At 46.3% G+C, this 23698-nt stretch overlaps 1 protein-coding gene across 5 annotated transcripts in view; it reads right to left on the bottom strand.

Moving 5' to 3' along the window:
* Window positions 1-23698, bottom strand: part of LOC137432755 (nucleus accumbens-associated protein 1) — a 151598-nt gene that overhangs the window by 35463 nt on the left and 92437 nt on the right. For 2 of the 5 annotated variants that reach the window (XM_068124923.2, XM_068124924.2), the window contains one exon: window positions 3866-3937. The exons of the other annotated variants lie outside the window; for them this stretch is intronic. In XM_068124923.2, coding sequence (XP_067981024.2) covers window positions 3866-3937 — 72 coding nt within the window. The remainder of the gene's footprint in view (window positions 1-3865; window positions 3938-23698) is intronic. 5 annotated transcript variants of the gene reach the window in all.

Below are 23698 nucleotides of genomic sequence, written 5' to 3'. Positions count from 1 at the left end.
GGATTTTGTCAAGGTTGTCAATCTGAGGGATAAGGGATGTCACGGCATAGGGTGGAGTCATCAGCAAATAGACAAAGGGGATTTTCCAGTCAGATATATCATTGATGAAGTTTAGGAATAGGGCCCAGCCTTACCAGGAAGAGGATATGAAAGGGCTTTGGGTGGCATAGGCAGAGAGTTTGGAGAGTAAGGCAGGATGCCAGACTGTATCAAAAGCATGAGATATGTCCAGAGCGATGGCACTTATCTGATGTCTGACATTGAGGGCCTCCATCCATTGTTGGGAGAGCAGAAGCAGCATGTGCAATGTGGAGTGACCTAGTCTTAAACCAAACTGGTGATCTGAGATGAGGTTGTTGGAGAAAAGGATTTCATATAAACAGTGATGATGGATTCCAGTTTTGTACCTTCTACAATGCAGGTAGTGATGTTGCATTTCTAAGGAGATGGAAGATGACGTAGAGCAAATGACAACAACAAAAACAACATGCATTTTAAGGCCATTTTCCCTGCTAGAGCGGGGGTTAGCCTTGCGGTCCCCATGACAATCTTCTCCATTTTGCCCTATTTTCTGCATCTCTCCTTGTTAACCCCCTTGCCCGCATTTCTTCTTCCACCATCTTTAGCCAAGTCTTTCTCAGTCTTCCCCGTCCTCTACTTCCTTCTACATTAATTTCCATCACTCTTCTCAACCAGTCACTTTCATCCTTCCTCAACACATGACCAAACCATCTCAACCTGTTCCTCTTCACAGCATCAATCACAGGCAATATTCCCATCATCTTTCGCAATTCATCATTTGTCTTCCTCTCTCTCAACGATACTCTGCACATCCATCGAACCATTCGCATTTCCACCCTTTCCAGCCTTCGTTGCTGCTCTACGTTCATTACCCATGTCTCGCTCCCATAAATCATAACCCTTCTCACACATGCAGCATACACCTTTCCCTTCAGCTTCAGCGACACTCTCCTCCTCATTAGCACGCCACTCAGTTCCCGAAACTTCTTCCATGCACATCTCACTCGAGCAACCGTTGCCGAGTCTGATCCACCTTCTCCATTCAGCATGTCTCCGAGGTAGCAAAATGTTTTCACACCTTCCAGCTTCACGCCGTCTCCAAGATCCAACTCAACATTTCCTCCATCTGCAGCTCCCTCTGTGCACACCTTACATTTGAATGTAGCTGCCACACTGGTAAATGACCCTCTCAGACCACTACATTTTTGATGAACCCACTCAACGCACATTGTACATTGAATGGAGTTCACTCCGACACCCTTCCTGCACACAGCACACGGCCACTTCCCAGTTCTTTCCACCTCACCACATGCTTTACCACTTGCCATCAGCTTCGTCTTTCCGATATTCACCTTCAGACCTTTTGTCTCCATACATTCCTTCCACTTGTTCATCTTTTCCTTCAGTCCATCCATACTTTCCGCAATCAACACCAGATCATCTGCATACAACTCCCACGGTAAACCCTCCTTTATGTTCTGAGCCAGCACCTCCATCACAGCTACAAATAGTAGTGGACTTAGTACCGACCCCTGATGCACTCCCACCTTCACCTCAAACTCACCACTGTTCCCATCCTTCGTCCTTACAGCTGTGCACGCTCTTTTGTACATTGCCATCACTACTCTGATCAACCATTCCTCCACTCTTAACTTCCTCAATGCCCATGTCAATACTTTGCGTGGAACCCTATCGAATGCTTTCTCCAGATCAACAAACCCAAAAAACAACTTCTTCCTCTTCTCCATGTACTTCTCCTGCAACAGCCTCACAATGAAAAGCGCATCTGTCGTTCCTCTTCCTGGCATAAATCCAAACTGCATTTCGTCGATCTTCACTTTCTTCCTTATCCTCCTCTCCAACACCCTTTCCAATACCTTCATTCCGTGCTCCAATAACATTATCGCTCGGTACGAGCCACACTCCAGAGGGTCACCTTTCCCCTTGTATAGATGGACGAGGGTACTCAGTTCCCAATCCACTGGAATGCGGCCTTCTTTCACCACCAGATTACAGATCTCTGTCATTCTCTTCACACCCCAACTTCCTGCTGCCTTCAACATATCTCCCACAACTCCCGTCGGCCCTCCCGCTTTTCCACTCTTTATTGCTTTTATCGCTTCCTCAACTTCCTTCTCAGTTATCTTCTCTGCCGGTCCTAAAACTGGGTTACTCTCTATGTTGCCATCCCATTCATTCTCTGTATTCAACAGCATTTCCATATATCTTTTCAATCTTCCTTTAATTCCATCTGGGTCGACAACGATTTATCCCACTTCATCCTTCAAGCAACTCACCCCCATCACATCACACCTCTCTTTCGCTATGTGCTTTGCAATCCTGAATACTGCTTTCTGACCCTCTTCCGAATCCAAGCGTTCTCCGAACATTTTCCTACATGCCTCCTGCGCCTTTGCTACCTCTTTCTTTGCAGCCTTCCTGACTGCCTTATAACTTTCATGCTCTGCTGTTTCTGCTCCCGTACCCTTCGCCTTCTGCCACTCCTTGAACTTCTTCCTCTTCTCGTCAATCCTCTTTCCAACTTCATCATCCCACCACCATGTTTCCGAGTGCCTCGGTGGTCCTTTTGTCCATCCACATACCTCACCAACGGCTCGCAACAGACTAGCTTTCCTTGACATCCAACCACTTTCAAGCTCAACCACATCATCCTCTACCCTACTTAGCCTCTCTTTTAATGCCTCCCTTACTGTCATCTCTTTCAACCTCCACACCTTCATTCTTGGTTGGTACTTCACCCGCCGAGCTCTCCTCGCACCTTTCACCCTTATGTCGCAGACAACCAAGTGGTGCTGTGAAACAGCCTCCTCCCCCGGGATCACCTTTGTGTCCCGGAGGTGACCCATATCTCGCCTACGCACCATCAGGTAGTCAACGGTTGTCGTCGAGCCACCTGACGTGTATGTAACAAGCTTATTATCCTCTTTCTGGAACTGAGTATTACGAATCAACAAATCAGCTCCATCAGCAAACTCCAAAATCCTTTCACCTTCTCCATTTCTCACACCATATCCGTAACCCCCATGAACTCCCTCAAAACCATCCATACTCCTTCCCACATGTCCATTCAGGTCTCCTCCCACCACAACAACTTCCTCATCTTTCACGTTTTCCATCAGCTTCTCTATCGCACACCAGAACTTGTCCTTCTCTTCATTGCTTCGACCAACCTGCGGAGCATATCCCGAGATGACGTTCACCAAGAGCTTTCCAATCATCATTTTCACCATCGGGCAAATGAATGGGGTGAAAAGAGCCAAGAGGACGTGGAAGAGCACCAGAGCATGTCTTTCGGGCACACGAGCTGATGCCAACCGGTCCAGTTGCAAAATCAGAGGCGAGGGTCGAAAGAAACTTCTCCACCTTCTCAGGTGCAAAAGTTAGAGTTTGAGAGCAGTTGGCTACGACTGGGTAGGCTGGGTACAAGATTTGGAAGCAAACACAGAATTGAGACATTCAGCGTTTCCACGAGCGTAGTCGGCTGTGGTGCCATTTGAAATGAGGGAAGGAAGGACAGAATGGGTGAATACACCAGAGACAGACTTAAGAAGGCACCGCCAGGTTTTAGAGGGCAGAGACCAGTTTAAAAGTTCATTCTTGAGATCGACATCTTTTCTATGACGACATTAAAGTGCTAAGAACGAAACATCATTAATTAATAGAGTTTTTGCAGGATTTCTGTTCAGCAGGTGTAGTCGTGGCATTTCAACGAAGATTTGTTTTGATGCCTAGTTTGTAAACTTGTGCAAAATGGAAACATGTATTCGAGAAAAATTGGTTTTATAATAATTCATTTAAAAAGTCGGTGATGGCAACAACTCACAGTCGGTGGTGTGCAAGGTTCCCGAGGCCGAGCAGTCGTGGGATGGGAGGGAGCTAAAGCAAAGGCCAGCCGCTGCAACACAAGGATATGAGCCCAAGCGATTAAGGTTAGTTAAGAGAAAAGATCAAGGGAGAAATTCCCAAAGGATCAAGATGCTTCAACATAGTCCTTCCATTCATAAGAAAAGTACAACAGCAGAGGACTTCAACCAACAGGAGGTAATACAGGACTTTCTAAATGACGTAATCCACCCTAGAATGCTCGGCACGCTCATGCATAGCAACCCCTAGAAATAGCGATCTTCGCAGCATGTAAACTACTATTGTGTGTGTGTAATGTGCATTGTTGCCTAAAATAGCTCACTAGACTTCTTAAAGAAGCCAAAATACTTGGAAGAGCACCGGCGAGAGAGTGGTGTGCCTCTGCACAACAGAAAGGAGGGAGGGAGACACTACATCTGTTTGGGTGCTTCTGACCACCGATGGGAAGGTCATTTCCGGGGCTTGTGAATGTACAGGGTAAGCTAAAAAATAAATGGTAAGAACTCGACACCTCTCATCCACGGATATTTCTTGTATTTCCGTAAGTCCGATTTGCATTCAATAATACAATTATGGGTATCCATTTTGAAATTTCCACCCTTTCCCTTTAAAGCTGAAAATGATGTTTAAAAGGCTATTTGACATAGATTTCACGCCAGCAATGGCATGTTAAAAAGGCCCATTGCTTGGACAAGTGTCACTGAGAACACTTACACAGCGCATGAGCGAAATGCTTCGTTCGCATTAATTTGGCATTTTGAAAGTCCTGTATTGCCAAGTAGTTGGTGTGGTAGGGGACGGGCTAGGACAATGGGTTCAAAGGGCCAGAAGTCCAGACTTTGAAGATCATAGGTAAATTGTGGCAGAGCTGAGCAGAACTGTTGATCATACCACCATGTAATACAATGGATATGGCTAGCAGTTCTTTTTTTCCTGTAGTTAACCTAAGCATATCTTGGATGCTGTTGAAATTTTAAAGTTGACCAAAACTTTCTATTTTATGTACCTCTTGGATGTATTTGTGTGTATTTTGCATTTATTCTTCAGCAGCCAGTTTAAATATAAATATATATCTGTATGCAAAATCTCTTGGTATGGCCTATACTGAATTTGGCATAATGGGTTCTTCAAAAAGAGCAAATGTTTCAGCACTGCTCTCAATGCCAGAATGAGTTATCAACATTCAGTGAAAAGGAACTGTTGGAGAAGCCAAAACAATTTTTTTTTAATCCCAAAAACTTTCACTTATTTGAATCCTTTGCTCAATCTCAGCCATATACCTATTTCAGCTAGTATTATTGCTTATGAGAGGGGACCCATGGAAATTCCACGTCATGTAAAATATGCATTCAAGTCCTCAACGGTCACCACCCCTCCTCCCTCAGACACCGTAAGCCCTCAACCTCTGCCTCCCAACCCCAACCCCAAGTCCTCAACCTCTCCCTCTCCCTCTCCCTCCCTCCCAACCCTATAGTCCAGCAGCCAAACCATGTTTTCAGGTCATAACTTTGTTTTGGCATCTTAAGTTGTTTTTTTTTGGTGTTTTCTGCTTGTCAAGACCACCAATTTGAAAAATAATTTTACTGCACTTCTGTCAGTATTGGGAAATTTAAGATAATTAGCATAAAACAAAATGGCCACCAAAAGACCCAAATTTATTCCTGAACAAATACACAAATAGTCTTCAAGTATTGTCAGGTTGCTAAATATTATATATTTCACTCAGGTCTTCACTATAGGCAAGTTTGAGGTCACATAATCAATGTATTATTTGTCTCAATAAACATCACTCCAGATGCCATTCCAAAATCCCTGCATGTCCCTCACCACATGAGAACCTTTCATGAAGTGTTCAAGCACGCTTGCTTGTAAGGCCTCCATGCTCCTCAGATAATACACACCATGTCTTGCATAATTGACGTGCCTGAATGCAAAGAAGCAAGGCATTATGAGTTTAACTACCTGTAGGTGAAGATGCCAATCACCTTCTCGTTCTGCCCTAAGATACAGCATCATCATAAGTTCTGGTTTTATGAAGACATCAACCCACTTCTTTGCATTGCGGCTTCTAGATAGCAGGCCTTCCAGCACAGTCAAGAAATGAGCATGGCGCTTTAGCTGACCTTGCCCGACAATATCTGAGTAGCTCCTCAGCCACCATGCACATAGCTCTCATGTTCATTGAAAACTTATTTCTAGTTAGCATTTTGCCCACACCTCCAAAAAGACTCCAAAATCTGTGCTAGGCCATACTTGGCCATAAATGTTACAATGGCACCCACAAAACTCAGCATATTAATTTAAACTAATCTGGGAATGAGACGTGGAGATAGATCTGGATTTGCCCACTGGACTTCTACCGCAACCCTGTACCCTGAAGCATAGAGCGTTGATCAGCTGTGAACAGTGTGAAATTGTGTCCAGGTTCTTGAGGTAATTTCTGTTGCTGTGGGGCCATCTCAAACTGGGTTGTTGCTGGTTCGCACCAATGATTGGAAAAATGGGGGCAAGCCATGTGCTGCACCCATCTGGTGATTGTGCCATTGTGTTAGGGAGGCTGCCAGCAGAAGGTGGTGTGAGTGATCATCACTTAAAAACATGGAGATAACAGTAGTGCAGCATTACAAGTTGTTCGCATTTTGAAAAATAAGTGCCGATTGCCAAAAGCGTTGCATGTGTGTACCAAGTCGAGAATGGAAAGGTTATTACCTCCGCCACCGAAGGTGGATGGAGGTTATGTTTTCACCCCTGCCTGCTTGTTTGTGAACAGGATATCTAAAAAAAAAAAAATGTGGGCAGATTCGGACGAAATGTGTTGGAGAGGTTGGGTATGTGACAAGGACGAAATAATTCGATTTTGAAGAAGATCCGGATGCAGATCTGGATCTGAGAATTTTTTAAGTGGCTCTTCGCCATTGAAATATAGGGCAACAAACGATATATAGCATGATATTTCAAAGTTGTGGACAGATTTGGACGAAACTTGGTGGGCATCTTGGGTGTGTTGACAAAGAAAAAATTAATTCAATTTTGGTGAGGATTCCAATCTGGATACGAGAATTTAAAATTTTTTAAGTGACCATCACCATTGAGTGATAGAGCCAAAACAATATATAGCATGATATTTCAAAAAGTTGTGGACCGATTATGACAAAACATGGTGGAAGAATTGGTTAGGCGACAAGAACAAGCCGATTCGATTTTGGTTCAGGTCCGAATCTAGATTCGACCCATCAGTGGGATACAAAACGTAAACTGTTCCGCCTGGCGGAGGTATGCTCTCGACCGAGTGCAGTTCTACTTGGAGATTGCAAGAAAGCTTGGTTTAGAGGGGAAGGAATTGCTTCAGTTTGTGGCTGTAAAACAAGCACTTGAGAGAGAACAGAGGGCCCTGGAGAGCAAGGGGGGTATGGAGCCAGAAGATTAGAGGCTGAAAATGAGACCAAAAGGCTCAACGTTGAAAGTTGGTTGAAGGCTAAAAGGTTCGAAATTGAAAGGGAGAGGGAGGCTACCAAAAGGTTAATTTGAGAGGGAAGCTAAGCATCTTGAGGTGTGAGGTGATCAGATAGGGAGTTGCCTGGTGAATGTGAATAACTCTTGTGCACAGCTAGAGCTCCAAAGTTCCCCGACTGATTAGAGAAGGGATGAATAAAACAGCTATTTACTGACGTATGAGCATTTTTCTTCTCACAGGTGTGGCAGGGAAAGATGAGCTACCTTGCTCAGTGGCACCGTTAACTGGCAAAGCACTCTGTTTGCATTCCATGCTCTCATATGTCAGTTGTAAACTTTTGAAGTAGTATCCATCCACTATAATAAATTGAGGTTGTGTGGTTGTAGAAATGTCAGCAAGTCACTCGTCAATTGGTTGTGGCATTGATGACCAATTAGGTGTGCCTGTTTTTCACTTCACTCGTCGATTGATCGTGGCACTGACCAATTGGGTGTGATTATTTTTTTTAGCATCGTTATTCGTGTATATTGTTATCGTGTATCAGTGTAAGCAAACAATCTATGGAGGTGGTGTGGCAAGTCACACAGGTCCTCACCTCACAGCAGTGATTACAATATTGGTGAATATAGTGCGGCATCTTTTAACTCAAGCTTTCCTCACCTCTCACAGCAATGATTACAATATTGGTGAATAGAGTGCGGCATCTTTATCTCACACTTTCCTCATCTCGTGACTCATCCTGGTGATTACTATGAATGAATGAATGAATGATCGTTTTAAGGCCATTTTCCCCGCTAGAGCGGGGGTTAGCCTTGCGGACCCCATGACAATCATGGTTCCCTGTTTGAGGCAATGTTTTTATGGCCGGATGCCCTTCCTGACGCCAACCCTTAGTCACCTCTTACGATGCGCAGGGATACAGTGTACCTATTCTAAACCGGGGTACACACCGGGATCATTCATCCCCGCAAGCTGGTACTCAATTTGCCGACCTCGGAAGGATGACAGGCTGAGTCAACCCCCCTGGTGTTAATTTAGCGATCGACCGGGATTCGAACCCAGGGTCCTAGGATCCCAAGCCGGCACCCTGACCGCTAAGCCAACACCAGGCTTTATCCTGGTGATTACTATCGTCAACAATATTACATTTCTCAACAAGCGGACATCCGCGTTCAGTGGGCCGACACAGGCACTCTCGCCCATGGGGTGGGGGTGCTCGCTGGTCATTTAAATGAGTGTGGTTATAGTTCCAAGTTCAATAATGTCAAGCTGGAGACAGAAGAGCCCTGGGGAATTAATAGTCAGATGAAGGAATTAAAGTCAAGTAATTTGGGAGTTCCTCCACTCGTACAGTCAACACGTTGCTATGAACGAAAGCCTTTCCTTTACTTTACTTTCCAAGTGGAAACTGTGGTGCCCCAATGCAATGTCTGGGGCCACTGTTCCTCGTTTACATAACGTAACCAACATCTCCAATACACCAGCAACCAACCAACGTAAGCAATGATCTGCAATAATGCAGTCTTTGTCTGCAAATAAAAATATTAATCACAGAATGGAAAGGTACCACGTACAATGATAAAAATAATATGGCAATTTTATTAACTCTAACCCTCTGAGGATTTGTGGGCTGCTCCAAATAAACTTCTGTCAAGTCAATGTCAAGTCAATGTCAAGTCAATGAAATACAACAACAATCCCTCCCCATCGCCGTTGGTGTAGCATGAGAGTGATCATGTCGATATGATAAAAAAAACTACTTACCAACAAACAAAAGATGATCAACAAAACAACAAAACTACGAATCAACAAAAGATGATCAGCAAACTACAAACCATTGGTGTTTATCGACTTAGCCGGCAGTGAAGCATTGTGCAGGTCACTAGTTCTTCAGCAGATTAACAAGATATTTGCACTATTTATTTGCTGGTTTGATGTTTATTAGGTGTATGTTAATATATATATATATATATATATATATATATATATATATATATATATATATATATATATATATATATATATATATATATATATATACTAGCTTGGGTCCAGAATATTTCAGAATAAAGCAATATTTCACAACAATTTACTATACAATACAACACAATAAAAAAAAAACACAATCCTCATATCCGCAACAATATATATATATATTGTTGCGGATATGAGGATTGTGTTTTTTTTTTATTGTGTTGTATTGTATAGTAAATTGTTGTGAAATATTGCTTTATTCTGGACCCTCCTTACTCCAGTTATGAATAAAGGTCAAAGGGCGTCCCATAATTAGGTCATAAACAATCACGTCAGCCAATCATAGATTTTCCCCCTGGTTGATAGTTATATCTTTATTATGTGTATTAGGGTAAGGCCTTGTGTTCCATTAAGATGACACTCCATTGCACCAAGTGAAATAGAGTAGATTCCTTTCACATTCCCCTTTCATCATTGCCGAGCCTCAATTGCCAATTACATCCCCTCCAAGCCTCCATTGCCAACTGCACGGGGCACAGGTTTGTTACAGCGGTGGGTTGCTGATTTCACCCCAATAGCCGCCATTAAGCATGTGCTCAGCTCGGGGTCAGAGGGCCTGGTGCCCACCAATCAGGGCCGAGGCGAGCTGACCGATGGGTGTGTCCTAAAGGCCGGCGGCTTGATCGCCGGAGGCGCTATAAAAGCGCGCGCGCAAGGTACTGCCGAAGGATATCCAGGGAAGCACAAAGCCTGCTATTCGTCGCCTTGCTCGCCAAAGTTGGACCAAAAAAAGGAGTTAACAGCAAGAAGCCTGGAGGAATTGGACAGGGAGACGTGCGTGTTGTTGAGTTGAGTGGTTGGACCAGACGAGTCAGACGAGTCCTGGAGAAAGCACGCGACGTCCACACAGCAACACAGCAGCTTCAACAACAGCAGCTTCAGTAACCGCAGCTTGGGGCCTGGACGGCAGTTTTGAGCGGGGCCGCGAAGGAACGGCGGCTGCCAAACGCGCCGATCGTGCTGCAGCATCCTTGGACATTCCTTTCCCTCCAGCCATCCACTTCCTGCCTTTCCATCCTTCTTGTGTACGTGAGTTTGTTTTGTTTGTTCTGTCCTTGGGTTAATTAAGACTGTAAGTAAGCTAGGAATTTGCACTGTCTCTCTGAGTCTTCTGTAAATTATTTTATTATCCTTCCTTCTTCTTTGGTTTCTTTGGTCCTGTAAATAGCAAATAAATTATATTCGTATTGCAAACTTTTTTTGTCTTCTTCTTCTTCTTCTTCACATCCGTGTCGCCGTTGTCTTTTCCCTATTGAATATCTGTGGCGCGATTTTGGCCAACGTTCAGGAATCGGGTTAGTCGGGGTAACTGTTCGGCCGCGGTGCCATCCGCTCGGCAAATCAACATCCTTATCCGTGGTCCGTAACAATTGGTGTCAGGAGTGGGATACGAGGCCCGAACCAAATTTTTAAAACATCAAGAAAAAATTTGGTCAAAATTTGGAGCGGCCGAAATTTGTTTTTTTTCGAAAAAAACCCGAACTTTGAAATCGCGCCATGGCTAGTCAAGGCGATCGGATGCAGGTGGGTGAACTAGGAGAGGGGTTAGGAGTAACCCAGGATCAAATGGAGGGGAGCAATGAGGAGGTGGTTGAGGAGGTTTCAGGCGCACAAAATGGCGCTCTCGCGCACATGGTTGAAGGGTCCCAAAATAGCGGCGCCGCGGAGGGCGAGCCTGCGGTGGCGGCTGGGGACGCTGGGCAAACCGGGTTTGACCTCAGATTATTCTTGACCCAACTGAATGCAAAAATGGATAGGATGGGGGGCCAAATGGGGGCAATGAGGGACGAAGCGAGGGCTGATAGTAAAAAATGGAAAACAGAATGATGGGGGCAATGAGGGACAAAGCAAGGGGTACCGGTGAACGGTTAGACGATAAATCTGAACGGTTAGACGATAAATTTGAACGGTTAGACAATAAATTTGAGGGGTTAGACAATAATTTTAAGGAGTTAGACAATAAATTTGAGGGGTTAGACAATGGGATAGAAGGGGTAAAGAATGGGTTAACGGGGGTGGAAAATAGAATGGCTGCCCAGGAGAATCAGATAGAGGGGGTGAAAAATGGGTGAAGGGGATTAGAAAACACAATGGACGACAAATTGCGGGAAGTAGGGGAGCAATCCGCCCGGGAAATCAAACGGATGGGGAACCAGATAGAGGAGGTGAAAATCGGGTTAGAAGGTAAATTGGATGCTCAGAGGGATGAATTGGGACAGATGAGGGTGGCATCTACTAAGGAGATGGAGGAGATGAAAGAGGAGATACTAAGGAGATACGGAGGAGATGGAGGAGGAGATTGAGGAGGAGATGGAGGAGGAGATGGAGGAGGAGATGGAGGAGGAGATGGAGGAGGAAATGGAGGAGGTCTTGGGGGTACGCGAGGAGGTAAAGCGAGGTGAGAAGCGTATGGAGAAAGAGGTGAGAAATGGAACGGCTAGGTTACAAGGGGGCATAGAGGACCTGATGCAGGAGGTGGAACAGCTGACGGTGGGACAAAAAGAACTAGTGAAGCAGGTACAAAGGAACACTGCGGTACTAGGAGGGTTAAAAGCGACACAAAGAGACATCAAGGACGACTTGCTAGCGACGAAGAGGGAATGTCAGATGGTACGTGAGGGACTGACAACGAGGTTGGACGAGGTGACAGAAGTAATGGAGACGAAGGACCGGGAGGTGAGGACGCACATAGAGACGGTCAAGGTAGCGTTAGAGGAAGAGATAGAGGAGACGCACCAGGAAATGAAGGAGGTAAAGGAAAAATTAGAGGAAGTGGAAGAGGAGGTGAGTGAAATTAAGAAGAGACAGAGGGAAACTAAAAGGGAGATAAAGGAGGAGGTGATGGAATATGTGCAAGGTCGGTGCTCAAATCGTGATGATGTGCTCGCTAACCAAATAAAGAGTTTGCAGGTGGCGAAGGAGGTGTGCAGACGAGGTGCCAAGGTGAGTGGCGATATACGTGGAAATGTATATGATGTGAGGGGAGCTTCAGTCGGCTTGGGGGTTGATTTGGATCCGGGTGTTCGTGAGAGGCCGTTGGTGAAGTGTGCGACAGGTCCGGTGTGCGAAGGAGGAGGTGTGCGAGAATGTCCGACTCTGGGGTGTGTGAGAAAAAAGTGCGCGCCGAGGAGTGAGTGTGCTGTCGAGAGTGAGTTGGTCGTAGCGCGTGTGCGAGGGAGCACATGGAAGCGCGTAGTGGGGAGTGTTACAGAGGATGTAACGAAAGAGTGCACACCTGTGGTGAGTGTTACGGAGGGAGTAACGCGAGAGTGTGCGCAAGAGGATGCGCGAGAAAGGTGTGTAACGGACAGGTGCATGAGGAAAGAGTGCGCTGTCAAAAGTAAGGGAGAATGCACACCTGTGGTGAGTGTTACGGAGGGTGTAACGGGAGAGTGTGCGCGAGAAAGGTGTGTAATGGACGGGTGCATGAGTACAGAGTACGCTGTCGAGAGTAAGGGTGAGTGCGTGACCGAGTGTGGAGGTGAGAGTAGTAAGAGTGACACGGAGCGTGAGTTGGTTGTGGCAGGTGAGAGAGGATGTACACCTGGAATGGAAGGATGCACACCTGGAATGGTAGAGCGTGTGTGGGAATGCACACTTGAGTTGGTAGTGAGGCACGTGGTTGGGTGTGTGAGTGAGAGCACACCTGTGATTGTCACAGAGGAGGTGACCGAGGAGGGGGCGCGAAGAGGTGTGTTGGTGAGGTGTGCGAACGACGAGTGTGTGCAAAGGTGTGCGGTGGTCAGGTGTGTGACCAAGTCTGTGAGCGAAAGAACGAGTGCAATGACGAAGTATGCGGGGTGTACGGGCGGCGTTGGAGCACCGAGCTCGGTGAGGGTGAAAGGGGTAGCGTATGCGTGTGAGCATGCAGGTGAAGCATCGACGGTAACCGGGTTAGCGGTTAGAACGACATTTAGCCGAATCGGGCCCTCGGTGCGCGCCGAGCAGCTTCGCGTGCCACCAGGACCAGCGGGGATCCGAACCACGGCGGTTTCGAAAGAACCGCCGTACGCGATCCACGCTGGGCCTCGCTCGGAACGGCCGCGTCCATGCTCCACTAGGCGGAGCGGGCAGCCCGATAGGAAGGGTCGTCATGGCGACCCCTTTTTGTTGAGGCGTTCCGGCAGGTCGAGATCGGGCCATTGGATGGCTCCATGCCGAGGTGGTGCGTGGGATCTCGGCCCGGGTAAACCTCCTTCCCTGCACCGAATGCCGGACGTATCCAGCCGCCGGCACCAAACAACCCGCATTCATTGCTCGGCTTTACGAAGCCGAGCTTTAGAGATGAATTGGCGCACCGAGAGGCACTAGTGAGTAGACTGTGATGATGAGGATAATGTTTGGACCCGAAATTAAAAAGTGAAATTTAATGATTGGCAAAGGATTGGCAGAGTGATGATTGGCAGATTGGTAGTGATTGGCAAATTTTTGATTGGCTGGAATTTGGTGTGCAAAATTGGTAGTTTGAGATACCCGATGTGGTGGGATGGCAACTCTGCCATCTCTCACAGTCGGGGGCAAAGGAGCACTAGTTTATGGGGTTTATGGCAGTGAAAACTAGCCCGGGAGGGTTAGGATATAATGATAGGGATCTAGAGAAGATGACCTTAGGTAACGTTAAGATTAGGTAGTGACAATGATACCTGTAGTGGGGACGCAGGTAGATTAGTGTGGATGATAATGACGTGGTATGTGCTTAATTTAAAGGGAAGACGGGGAGCACTAAGTTAGCAGGGCAACAGGTAGTTCAGATGATGCCGTGTGTATGGTTAAAAGGTGTGATTGCACAGGTGTGCAACTGAACAGGTGTATGGAGCAGTGTGTGAGTGAGTGATAGTGATGTGAGTTGTGCTGACCAAATGGTCCAGGAAGGAAGGAGGGTGCAGGTGGCACCAAGTGTGATTGCACAGGTGTGCAACAACAGGTGTATGGAGAATGGTTGTGTGAAATACATGAAGTGTGGAATACATGGAGTGTGGAATACATGGAGTGTGGAATACATGGAGTGTGGAATACATGGAGTGTGGAATATATGGAGTATGGGAATGGATGGTCGTGGAGTGAGTATGATGGAAACTGTGGAGTGGAGTGGATGGTGCGAAGGTGTGAATGGGGGAAGATGGACCCCCATCACGAATACCCGGGGAGGGTAGTGTAAGTGTTAGGTAGAGGGTATAGGTAAATTGTGGTTGGATATTGGCATCTGTGGTGCGGGTGAAAGAATGGTATTTGGATGGGTGCATTAGTGTTGTGGAAATGGCTGGGCGTGTAGCCTGTTAGTGTGTGTAGTTGGTTTGGGCACTCCACCACTGTGAGGATGTCGGCCAGGTGAGGCCGCAGGTGGGCTCTGGGAGCCGGTAGAGTTGTGTGGATGGGGCCCGAGGATCCGGAGGACGGACCCGGGTAGCCCAGTGCCAGAGGGCACCAAGGGGTGACAGAGCCAGGAGGGGCCTTCCCCAGTTAGATAGGTTAGGTAAGGAGCAGGTAAGCTCGGGTGGCAACTGCAGTGGTGGAGGTGTGCAGGTGGGTAGACCTGCTGGGAGAGCTACACGCCCCAGTCCTGAAATTGTGCAAGGGCACAGGGAGTTGCATCGGGGGAGTGAGACCCCAAATTGAGAAGCACCACAGTTTGGTCAATGGGAATTGGTTTTTAGAACCCATAGTGTAAGTTGGCCAATGGATTGGCAGGGAAAGACCCCAGGGTAGTGTAAAGTGTGTTAATGTCATTTAGAAAGTAGTTAGGATGAAAATCTCCTTGCACCATCTGCATCCACTCACCTGAGGTGACAGGTACTCCACACCATGCCATGTTTTTATTATTTTTGATGCAAATGTTTGGAATGAGAGATGCATCATGACGTGGGTGTGACATTGTGCTTTGTTGTTCCATCTCTTCCTCCTTATGAGGATTGATGATGAATTGGGTGATGGCAAATTTTGGATAGAGGGAGTGGTGACGAATTTGGTATAGGGGAAATATGGGGAAGACGTGACATTAGCGACGAATTTGTAAATGTGTAGATTTTTGTAAATATGGGGTAAGGGCAAGGGTAGAGTAGGTGGCAGGGGGGGTGATGTACGGTAGGGACGAGCTTTCTAACTTCGCTCTCCGTACGCACTTCGCCTTGCATTGCCTTGATTGATGTGTACCCTTGTGACCTTACCCCTCGCTCATCTGTCTTTCCCCCCCTTTGTCTCCCACATGAGGACCTGTGCGCCACTGGGCGCCGAAGGGAGCGTGCGTGAGTCCGCCATTGTGCGCCCGGAACTCCCAGAACCAGCTGTCTGCATCGATGCACCACATTATGGACCACATGTCTGTGGCCGAGCACCACTTATGGACCCCATGGGTTGGGGCATGGCCCCTCTGCTGGAACCGGCCATGAGGGCCCGAAATCTTGCTGGCGGACCTTGGCCACAGGGCACCGATGCCCCACAGGTGAACCATACATAGTCGGCCCCTTTGGGCCATAAATAAATAAAAAATGGACACGTTGGGTGCATTTTAATTCCACCAATAGGCCGCCAGCAAAGAAGATGACAACACCTGGAAAATAATAATAGCCAGCAGAGGGAGCCGAAGAGCAAGAGACCACCTGCAGGGTTAGGGGTTGTTGTTTTTATTTTTATTCATGAACAATGATGACTGTGCGCCGATTGGTGCTTGAGGGTGTGTTGGTGCGTTTTGGGTGCTTTCATGGTGCGTCGATGCAGAGCAGACCGTCTCCCCCCCAGAAAGAACAATCACAGGTCCTGGGTTAGTTTTGTAAATAAAGTAATGTCATTGTAAATAATGCTCCCCACCGTCAGTGTATTGTTTGAAGACCATTCCGCAATTCGGTTAGCTGTGGGCGTGAGTCTGTTAGGTAGGGTGCAATGGAGCAGCGGGACATATTTATTTATGTTTTAAAACTGTCGCACTCAGGGTCAGGTTAAAAGTAGAGGGAACTACACCTACGTGTCACACTAAGTTAAAGTTATAGGCCCGGGCCCTGCCTAAGAGGAGGAGGGTGCAGTGTTGCGGATATGAGGATTGTGTTTTTTTTATTGTGTTGTATTGTATAGTAAATTGTTGTGAAATATTGCTTTATTCTGGACCCTCCTTACTCCAGTTATGAATAAAGGTCAAAGGGCGTCCCATAATTAGGTCATAAACAATCACGTCAGCCAATCATAGATTTCCCCCTGGTTGATAGTTATATCTTTATTATGTGTATTAGGGTAAGGCCTTGTCTTCCATTAAGATGACACTCCATTGCACCAAGTGAAATAGAGTAGTTTCCTTTCACATTCCCCTTTCATCATTGCCGAGCCTCAATTGCCAATTACATCCCCTCCAAGCCTCCATTGCCAACTGCACGGGGCACAGGTTTGTTACAGCAGTGGGTTGCTGATTTCACCCCAATAGCCGCCATTAAGCATGTGCTCAGCTCGGGGTCAGAGGGCCTGTGCCCACCAATCAGGGCCGAGGCGAGCTGACCGATGGGCGTGTCCTAAAGGCCGGCGGCTTGATCGCCGGAGGCGCTATAAAAGCGCGCGCGCAAGGTACTGCCGAAGGATATCCAGGGAAGCACAAAGCCTGCTATTCGTCGCCTTGCTCGCCAAAGTTGGACCAAAAAAAGGAGTTAACAGCAAGAAGCCTGGATGAGTTGGACAGGGAGACGTGCGTGTTGTTGAGTTGAGTGGTTGGACCAGACGAGTCAGACGAGTCCTGGAGAAAGCACGCGACGTCCACGCAGCAACACAGCAGCTTCAACAACAGCAGCTTCAGTAACCGCAGCTTGGGGCCTGGACGGCAGTTTTGAGCGGGGCCGCGAAGGAACGGCGGCTGCCAAACGCGCTGCAGCATCCTTGGACATTCCTTTCCCTCCAGCCATCCACCTCCTGCCTTTCCATCCTTCTTGTGTACGTGAGTTTGTTTTGTTTGTTCTGTCCTTGGGTTAATTAAGACTGTAAGTAAGCTAGGAATTTGCACTGTCTCTCTGAGTCTTCTGTAAATTATTTTATTATCCTTCCTTCTTCTTTGGTTTCTTTGGTCCTGTAAATAGCAAATAAATTATATTCGTATTGCAAACTTTTTTTGTCTTCTTCTTCTTCTTCTTCACATCCGTGTCGCCGTTGTCTTTTCCCTATTGAATATCTGTGGCGCGATTTTGGCCAACGTTCAGGAATCGGGTTAGTCGGGGTAACTGTTCGGCCGCGGTGCCATCCGCTCGGCAAATCAACATCCTTATCCGTGGTCCGTAACAATTGGTGTCAGGAGTGGGATACGAGGCCCGAACCAAATTTTTAAAACATCAAGAAAAATCGTTTTGAGCGCACGGTTCAGCCCTTCAAGAAAACGTTTATTTTGTAAATATCGAGCCACGCGTTCAAAAGATATGACTGGTTTTGTTCGCCGGCACGTCGGTGCTCGAATCGGCTCGCGGTAAAATCCAACACGTCCGTTGTCGGGTCCGTCTGAGACAACCACCGGGCCTAGAACGCTGGGACCGGTCTCGTTGGATAGGCCTGGATCAGATCTCGAAACGCTGGAAGCTGCACCTCTCTGTGATAATCTTGTGGACCATGACAAGAGATCGTGCGACACGTGGTTATCTTGCCGTGCAAGTACAGTATCTCTGCCGTCAACTTGTTCAGAGTGCCGGCGATAGCTCGCCTTCTCTTTGTGGAAAACACGGTGAGATCCTTAACATCCAACAACTAATGGGACGCAAACGGGGCGCCCAGTTTAGCGGTACACACATTGATGAATCACCCTGCCTGTGATTCACCCATGACAGGTTATAGCTGGGTCGGGATTCAAACCCAGGCTGGACAGTTTAGACTTTAGAGTCAAGTGTGCGTACCTCCAGTCCAGGCCATCCTGCCAGCTTGTATGCTGGCATACAGGTGAAATATAAAGCGCGAGATATTTTTATATATACTGTATATTTAAAAAAAAATTGGTGTGGTTTTTGGCGGGCTGGAACGGATTAATAGCATTTCAATGCATTTCAATGGGGAAATTTGATTTGAGATACGAGCAATTTGAGTTACGAGCTCGGTCACGGAACGGATTAAACTCGTAAGTCAAGGTTCCACTGTATATATATATATATTTATATATTTATATATATATATATATATATATATATATATACATATATACATATATACATATATACATATATACATATATACATATATACATATATACATATATACATATATATATATATATATATATATATATATATATATATATATATATATATATATATATATATATATATATTTATATACAGACTTGGCATTTAATATGGAATTTTTTTTTTTTTCTTGACTTGGGTTTACTTTCTGAACTCAGTATATCAATCTGGTGAGTTTCTTTTACCCTTTGGTGATGTCTTTGTTGAAAGAACCATGTCACTGATTGTCTTTCGCAGCAAGAAGTCAATAACAGGATTATATCACAGGTGGTGTGACAAAATGGAAGGACAGGTACATTTGACGATTGGCTTCACAATCGGGTATATAAGGGTTGTTGCGTTCTGTATTTGTGGAAAACAACTGCTGCACGTCTACAAAAGTTATTGCTGGTTCCTCTGGAGATGGTTTGTCAACTTGACAATGCTGTTTGTCATGGAGTGGTGGCTTTACGAAATTCTGGCATGAAACAGCGTGCTATTGCTCGGCAGTATGGCATCACTCAAGGTCAGGTGTCAAAGATCCTGAAACAAAATGCTCAGAGGGATGTCCCTACTCCAATACCGAGGCCAGGACGTCCACGCAGAACCACAAGGAGAGATGATCGCCAGCTTCACCGGTTAGTCCGCAATGGCCGTACCAAGTCAGCTAATCGGCTTAGGGCTGAGTGGCAGCAACTGACAAATGTGCCTGTATCCAGAAGGCTAGTCAACCAACGACTGGTTCAAGCAGGCTATAGTGCCAGGAGTCCCCTGAGAAAGCCACGCCTGACCAGACAACACAGCCAGCACCGATTGCAGTGGGCCAGAGAGCACCGTCAATGGCAGCCAGGACACTGGAATCACGTGATCTTCAGTGACGAGTCTAGATCTCTGGTCTATCGTCAAGATGGCCGCGTCCGAGTACGCAGACAAGTGCATGAAGCCCACAACGAAATTGTATAGTGCCAAAAGTCCAAGCTGGAGGTGGTGGGGTGACTGTTTGGGCTGCTTTTCATGCAGGGGGCAAAACTGACCTGGTTGTTCTGAATGGAAACTTGAACCAGTTCAAGTACAGGGTCATTCTGGAAGAAACATTGCTTCCGTTTGCTCGTGCAGCCTTTCGAGGAAACTTTGTCTTCCAAGATGACAATGCACGGCCTCATCATGCTCGCATGATCCAACACTTTCTTGCTGACCGTGGTGTAGAGTATATGGAGTGGCCTGCCATGTCCCCGGATATGAATCTGATAGAGAACTTGTGGGCAGAATTAACGCGTCAAATCGACAACTTAGACCAGCAGCCTGCCTCTGTGCGTGAATTGCAGCAGACTATTGTCACTGCATGGCAAGCGATTCCTGTCCAAACCTTGGCAAATCTCGTGAACAGCATGCCTCGACGTGTACGTGCTCTCCTGAATGCTCGTGGGGGTTACAGGAAGTACTGAACTGTAATTTTACTGTCCGTAATCCCAGTCATAATTTAGCTTTTGTTTTTGTTGAAAGAAATTTTGGCTAATGTGCAAAATAAAGAGATACTTCTGGAAAACGTACAGAAGTTTAACACAGTACTGTCCGTGAATTGAGTTCGATATCAGTTTACATCACTTTCAAGGATCAATTTATTTGCTTCGAAATGGCAAATGTGGTTTTTGTTTCTTTTAAAGGTCACATTAACAAAATCTAGAATAATTTCAACATAATTCCAATGAACTTTTGGTTCCAAGTCATCTTGAAAAGTAAGTTCACCCCCACAAAAAAAATATTCCGTATTAAATGCCAAGTCTGTGTGTGTGTGTATGTATGTATGTATGTATGTATGTATGTATGTATGTATGTATGTATGTATGTATGTATGTATGTATGTATGTATGTATATATATATATATATATATATATATATATATATATATATATATATATATATATATATATATATATATATATATATATATATATATATATATATATATATATATATATACAGTGGAACCTTGACTTACGAGTGCCCCAACTTACGAGTTTTTCGAGATACGAGCCGTCGCTCGGGCGGTTTATTGCTTTGAGATGCGAGCCGAGATCTGAGTTACGAGCTTTCGCCACCCAGTCACGTGGTTATCTTGCCGTGCAAGTACAGTATCTCTCTCGTATAGCGCTGCATTTTTGTTTTCGCATGTTGGTTATTTTGAGTTTACGCCACCAGGTGGGTTCTGGTCACGTGGTTATCGTGCCGTGCAAGTACAGTACGTATCTCTGTCGTATAGCGCTGCATTTTTGTTTTCGCATGTTGGTTATTTTGAGTTTACGCCACCAGGTGGGTTCTGGTCACGTGGTTATCTTGCCGTGCAAGTACAGTATCTCTGTCGTATAGCGCTGCATTTTTGTTTTCGCATGTTGGTTATTTTGAGTTTACGCCACCAGGTGGGTTCTGGTCACGTGGTTATCTTGCCGTGCAAGTACAGTATCTCTGTCGTATAGCGCTGCATTTTTGTTTTCGCATGTTGGTTATTTTGAGTTTACGCCACCAGGTGGGTTCTGGTCACGTGGTTATCTTGCCGTGCAAGTACAGTATCTCTGTCGTATAGCGCTGCATTTTTGTTTTCGCATGTTGGTTATTTTGAGTTTACGCCACCAGGTGGGTTCTGGTCACGTGGTTATCTTGCCGTGCAAGTACAGTATCTCTGCCGTCAACTTGTTCAGAGTGCCGGCGATAGCTCGCCTTCTCTTTGTGGAAAACACGGTACTGAGAAGAAGAAGAGGATGATGTGCTTGGATATAAAACACGCAATCGTCGAAAAACATGAGCGAGGTGTGCGTGTTGTCGACTTGGTGAGGCGGATGTGAAGGCAGCTGAAGATTTTATTATAACTGAGAAGAAGAAGAGGATGATGTGCTTGGATATAAAACACGCAATCGTCGAAAAACATGAGCGAGGTGTGCGTGTTGTCGACTTGGTGAGGCGGATGTGAAGGCAGCTGAAGATTTTATTATAACTTTTGCCGAACTGATAGAAGCCGAACGATACATCCCCCAGCAAATCTTCAACTGTGACGAGACAGGGCTCTTCTGGAAAAAGATGCCGAGGAGGACGTATATAACGGCAGAGGAGAAGAGCATGCCAGGCCACAACTTGTTCAGAGTGCCGGCGATAGCTCGCCTTCTCTTTGTGGAAAACACGGTGAGATCCTTAACATCCAACAACTAATGGGACGCAAACGGGGCGCCCAGTTTAGCGGTACACACATTGATGAATCACCCTGCCTGTGATTCACCCATGACAGGTTATAGCTGGGTCGGGATTCAAACCCAGGCTGGACAGTTTAGACTTTAGAGTCAAGTGTGCGTACCTCCAGTCCAGGCCATCCTGCCAACTTGTATGCTGCATACAGGTGAAATATAAAGCGAGAGATATTTTTATATATACTGTATATTTTAAAAAAAATTGGTGTGGTTTTTGGCGGGCTGGAACGGATTAATAGCATTTCAATGCATTTTAATGGGGAAATTTGATTTGAGAAGCGAGCAATTTGAGTTACGAGCTCGGTCACAGAACGAATTAAACTCGTAAGTCAAGGTTCCACTGTGTATGTATGTATATATTGTTATGAATTTGGTAATGCAACATCTAGAGCTAGGTAGATCTGAATAGGTAGGTATTCGGCTGTCGTGACAGGGACTCTACATGTAATAAGTTATTGATGTTTAGGCGTTTGTCGGGGTAAGATGTATGATTGTGGATCTACCTGGAGGTCCGAGTGTTAAATAGTGAGGGATTAAAGGTAACGCCCCTGTGAGTATCACCTAGTAATCAAACCTTTGTCCTTTATGGCACTGCAAACCACATAAACATTAGTTAGGTCCTTAGCGCAACATTAAATAATCCCCTTTCCCTGACAAGGACTTCGTATTAAATTGACAGGAAACCAGGTCAAAAACACCGCCATGATTGGCCGCCACCGTGTACACCTCCAAAGGCCTAAAAACCTGGCCGGCACGTGTTATGCCAGGACCGCAGGGTCGCGTAACGGGGGAGATGTCAGGAGTCGCGGGAGGCTTTGATTGGCTGAGGAGTGCGCAATGTGACGTCATCGGCCACCAATATAGGCGACGGTCGGACGCCATTTCAAGAGTTGCGTCGCAGTTCGAGGAGTTGAGTTGAGTTCGTGGCAGGCACTGGGAGACGCAGGCAGGCACCAGAGAGTTGAGCGGTGGTGGAGAGTTGGAGAGGACACGCCATTCCAGTCGCAGTTCGAGTGCAGTTCGGGTTGTAGGGAGTCGCAGGAGACACACGCGAGCACACCCAGTTGGCACTGAGCAGTTCGTTGGCACTTGGCTGCCAGCACTCCCGCGTCGTCGAGTCGAGTGGAGTTGAAAGGAGTCCTTCCTGTCCCTGGTCAAGTGGAGCCGCTGGCCTGCGTCGGACGCATGGTGCTTGGCGCGAGGGGCCTCGTGGTGTGCGATCGGGCCGGAAGGAGCGGTGCTGGACACCAACAATACAAGACGACAAAGACAGATAAGCCCGATCTCCGCGTATATTTTGAACGACGGGACGTGTTATTTTCGTGATTAATCTCCCTCGTTTGTGTTTGCTGTCAGTCGTGTGGGGACGTCCCGATTTAGGTTTATTAGAATTATTAGATTTACCGGCGGGCTTTTTCACTGGCTTTACTTTTCCTAATAAACCCTTATATTACTTTTTGTACATAATATCTGAACGCAGTTTTCCTGGGTGTTTGATTTTAATAGATAAGGTTGCGGAGCCTTCGCTGCGCCCCGCCATTCCGCGCGTTGGTGTTGAACTTGAGTCCGCCATTGAGTGTTCGCCTCGGGAGTTAAAGTCTCGCAAATCGGTCATCCGTAACTGTGGTGTTAATCACGGTTACGCGACAAGTGGTGTCAGGAGTGTAGGATTTGAACCCGTCGGACAAATTTTTTTGTCCGCGGCGAGACATCGACACGGTCGGGCGTACATTGCGTCCGACGTTCGAACGCAAAATTTGTATAGGCGAGGCGGAGAAATTTAATAATCAATTGGGCATACGGAGCGCGATATCGCGTCTTCGTCAAATTTAAATTGTGTTTTTGGTATTAAAATAAATACGCGCGCGGGAAACAACCTTCCGAAAGGCGGATGTCG

This window comes from Myxine glutinosa, chromosome 8, assembly GCF_964187855.1.
Source record: "Myxine glutinosa chromosome 8, kmMyxGlut1.1, whole genome shotgun sequence".
Classification (NCBI taxonomy): domain Eukaryota; kingdom Metazoa; phylum Chordata; class Myxini; order Myxiniformes; family Myxinidae; genus Myxine; species Myxine glutinosa.
This window is presented reverse-complemented; position numbering and strand designations above follow the sequence as displayed.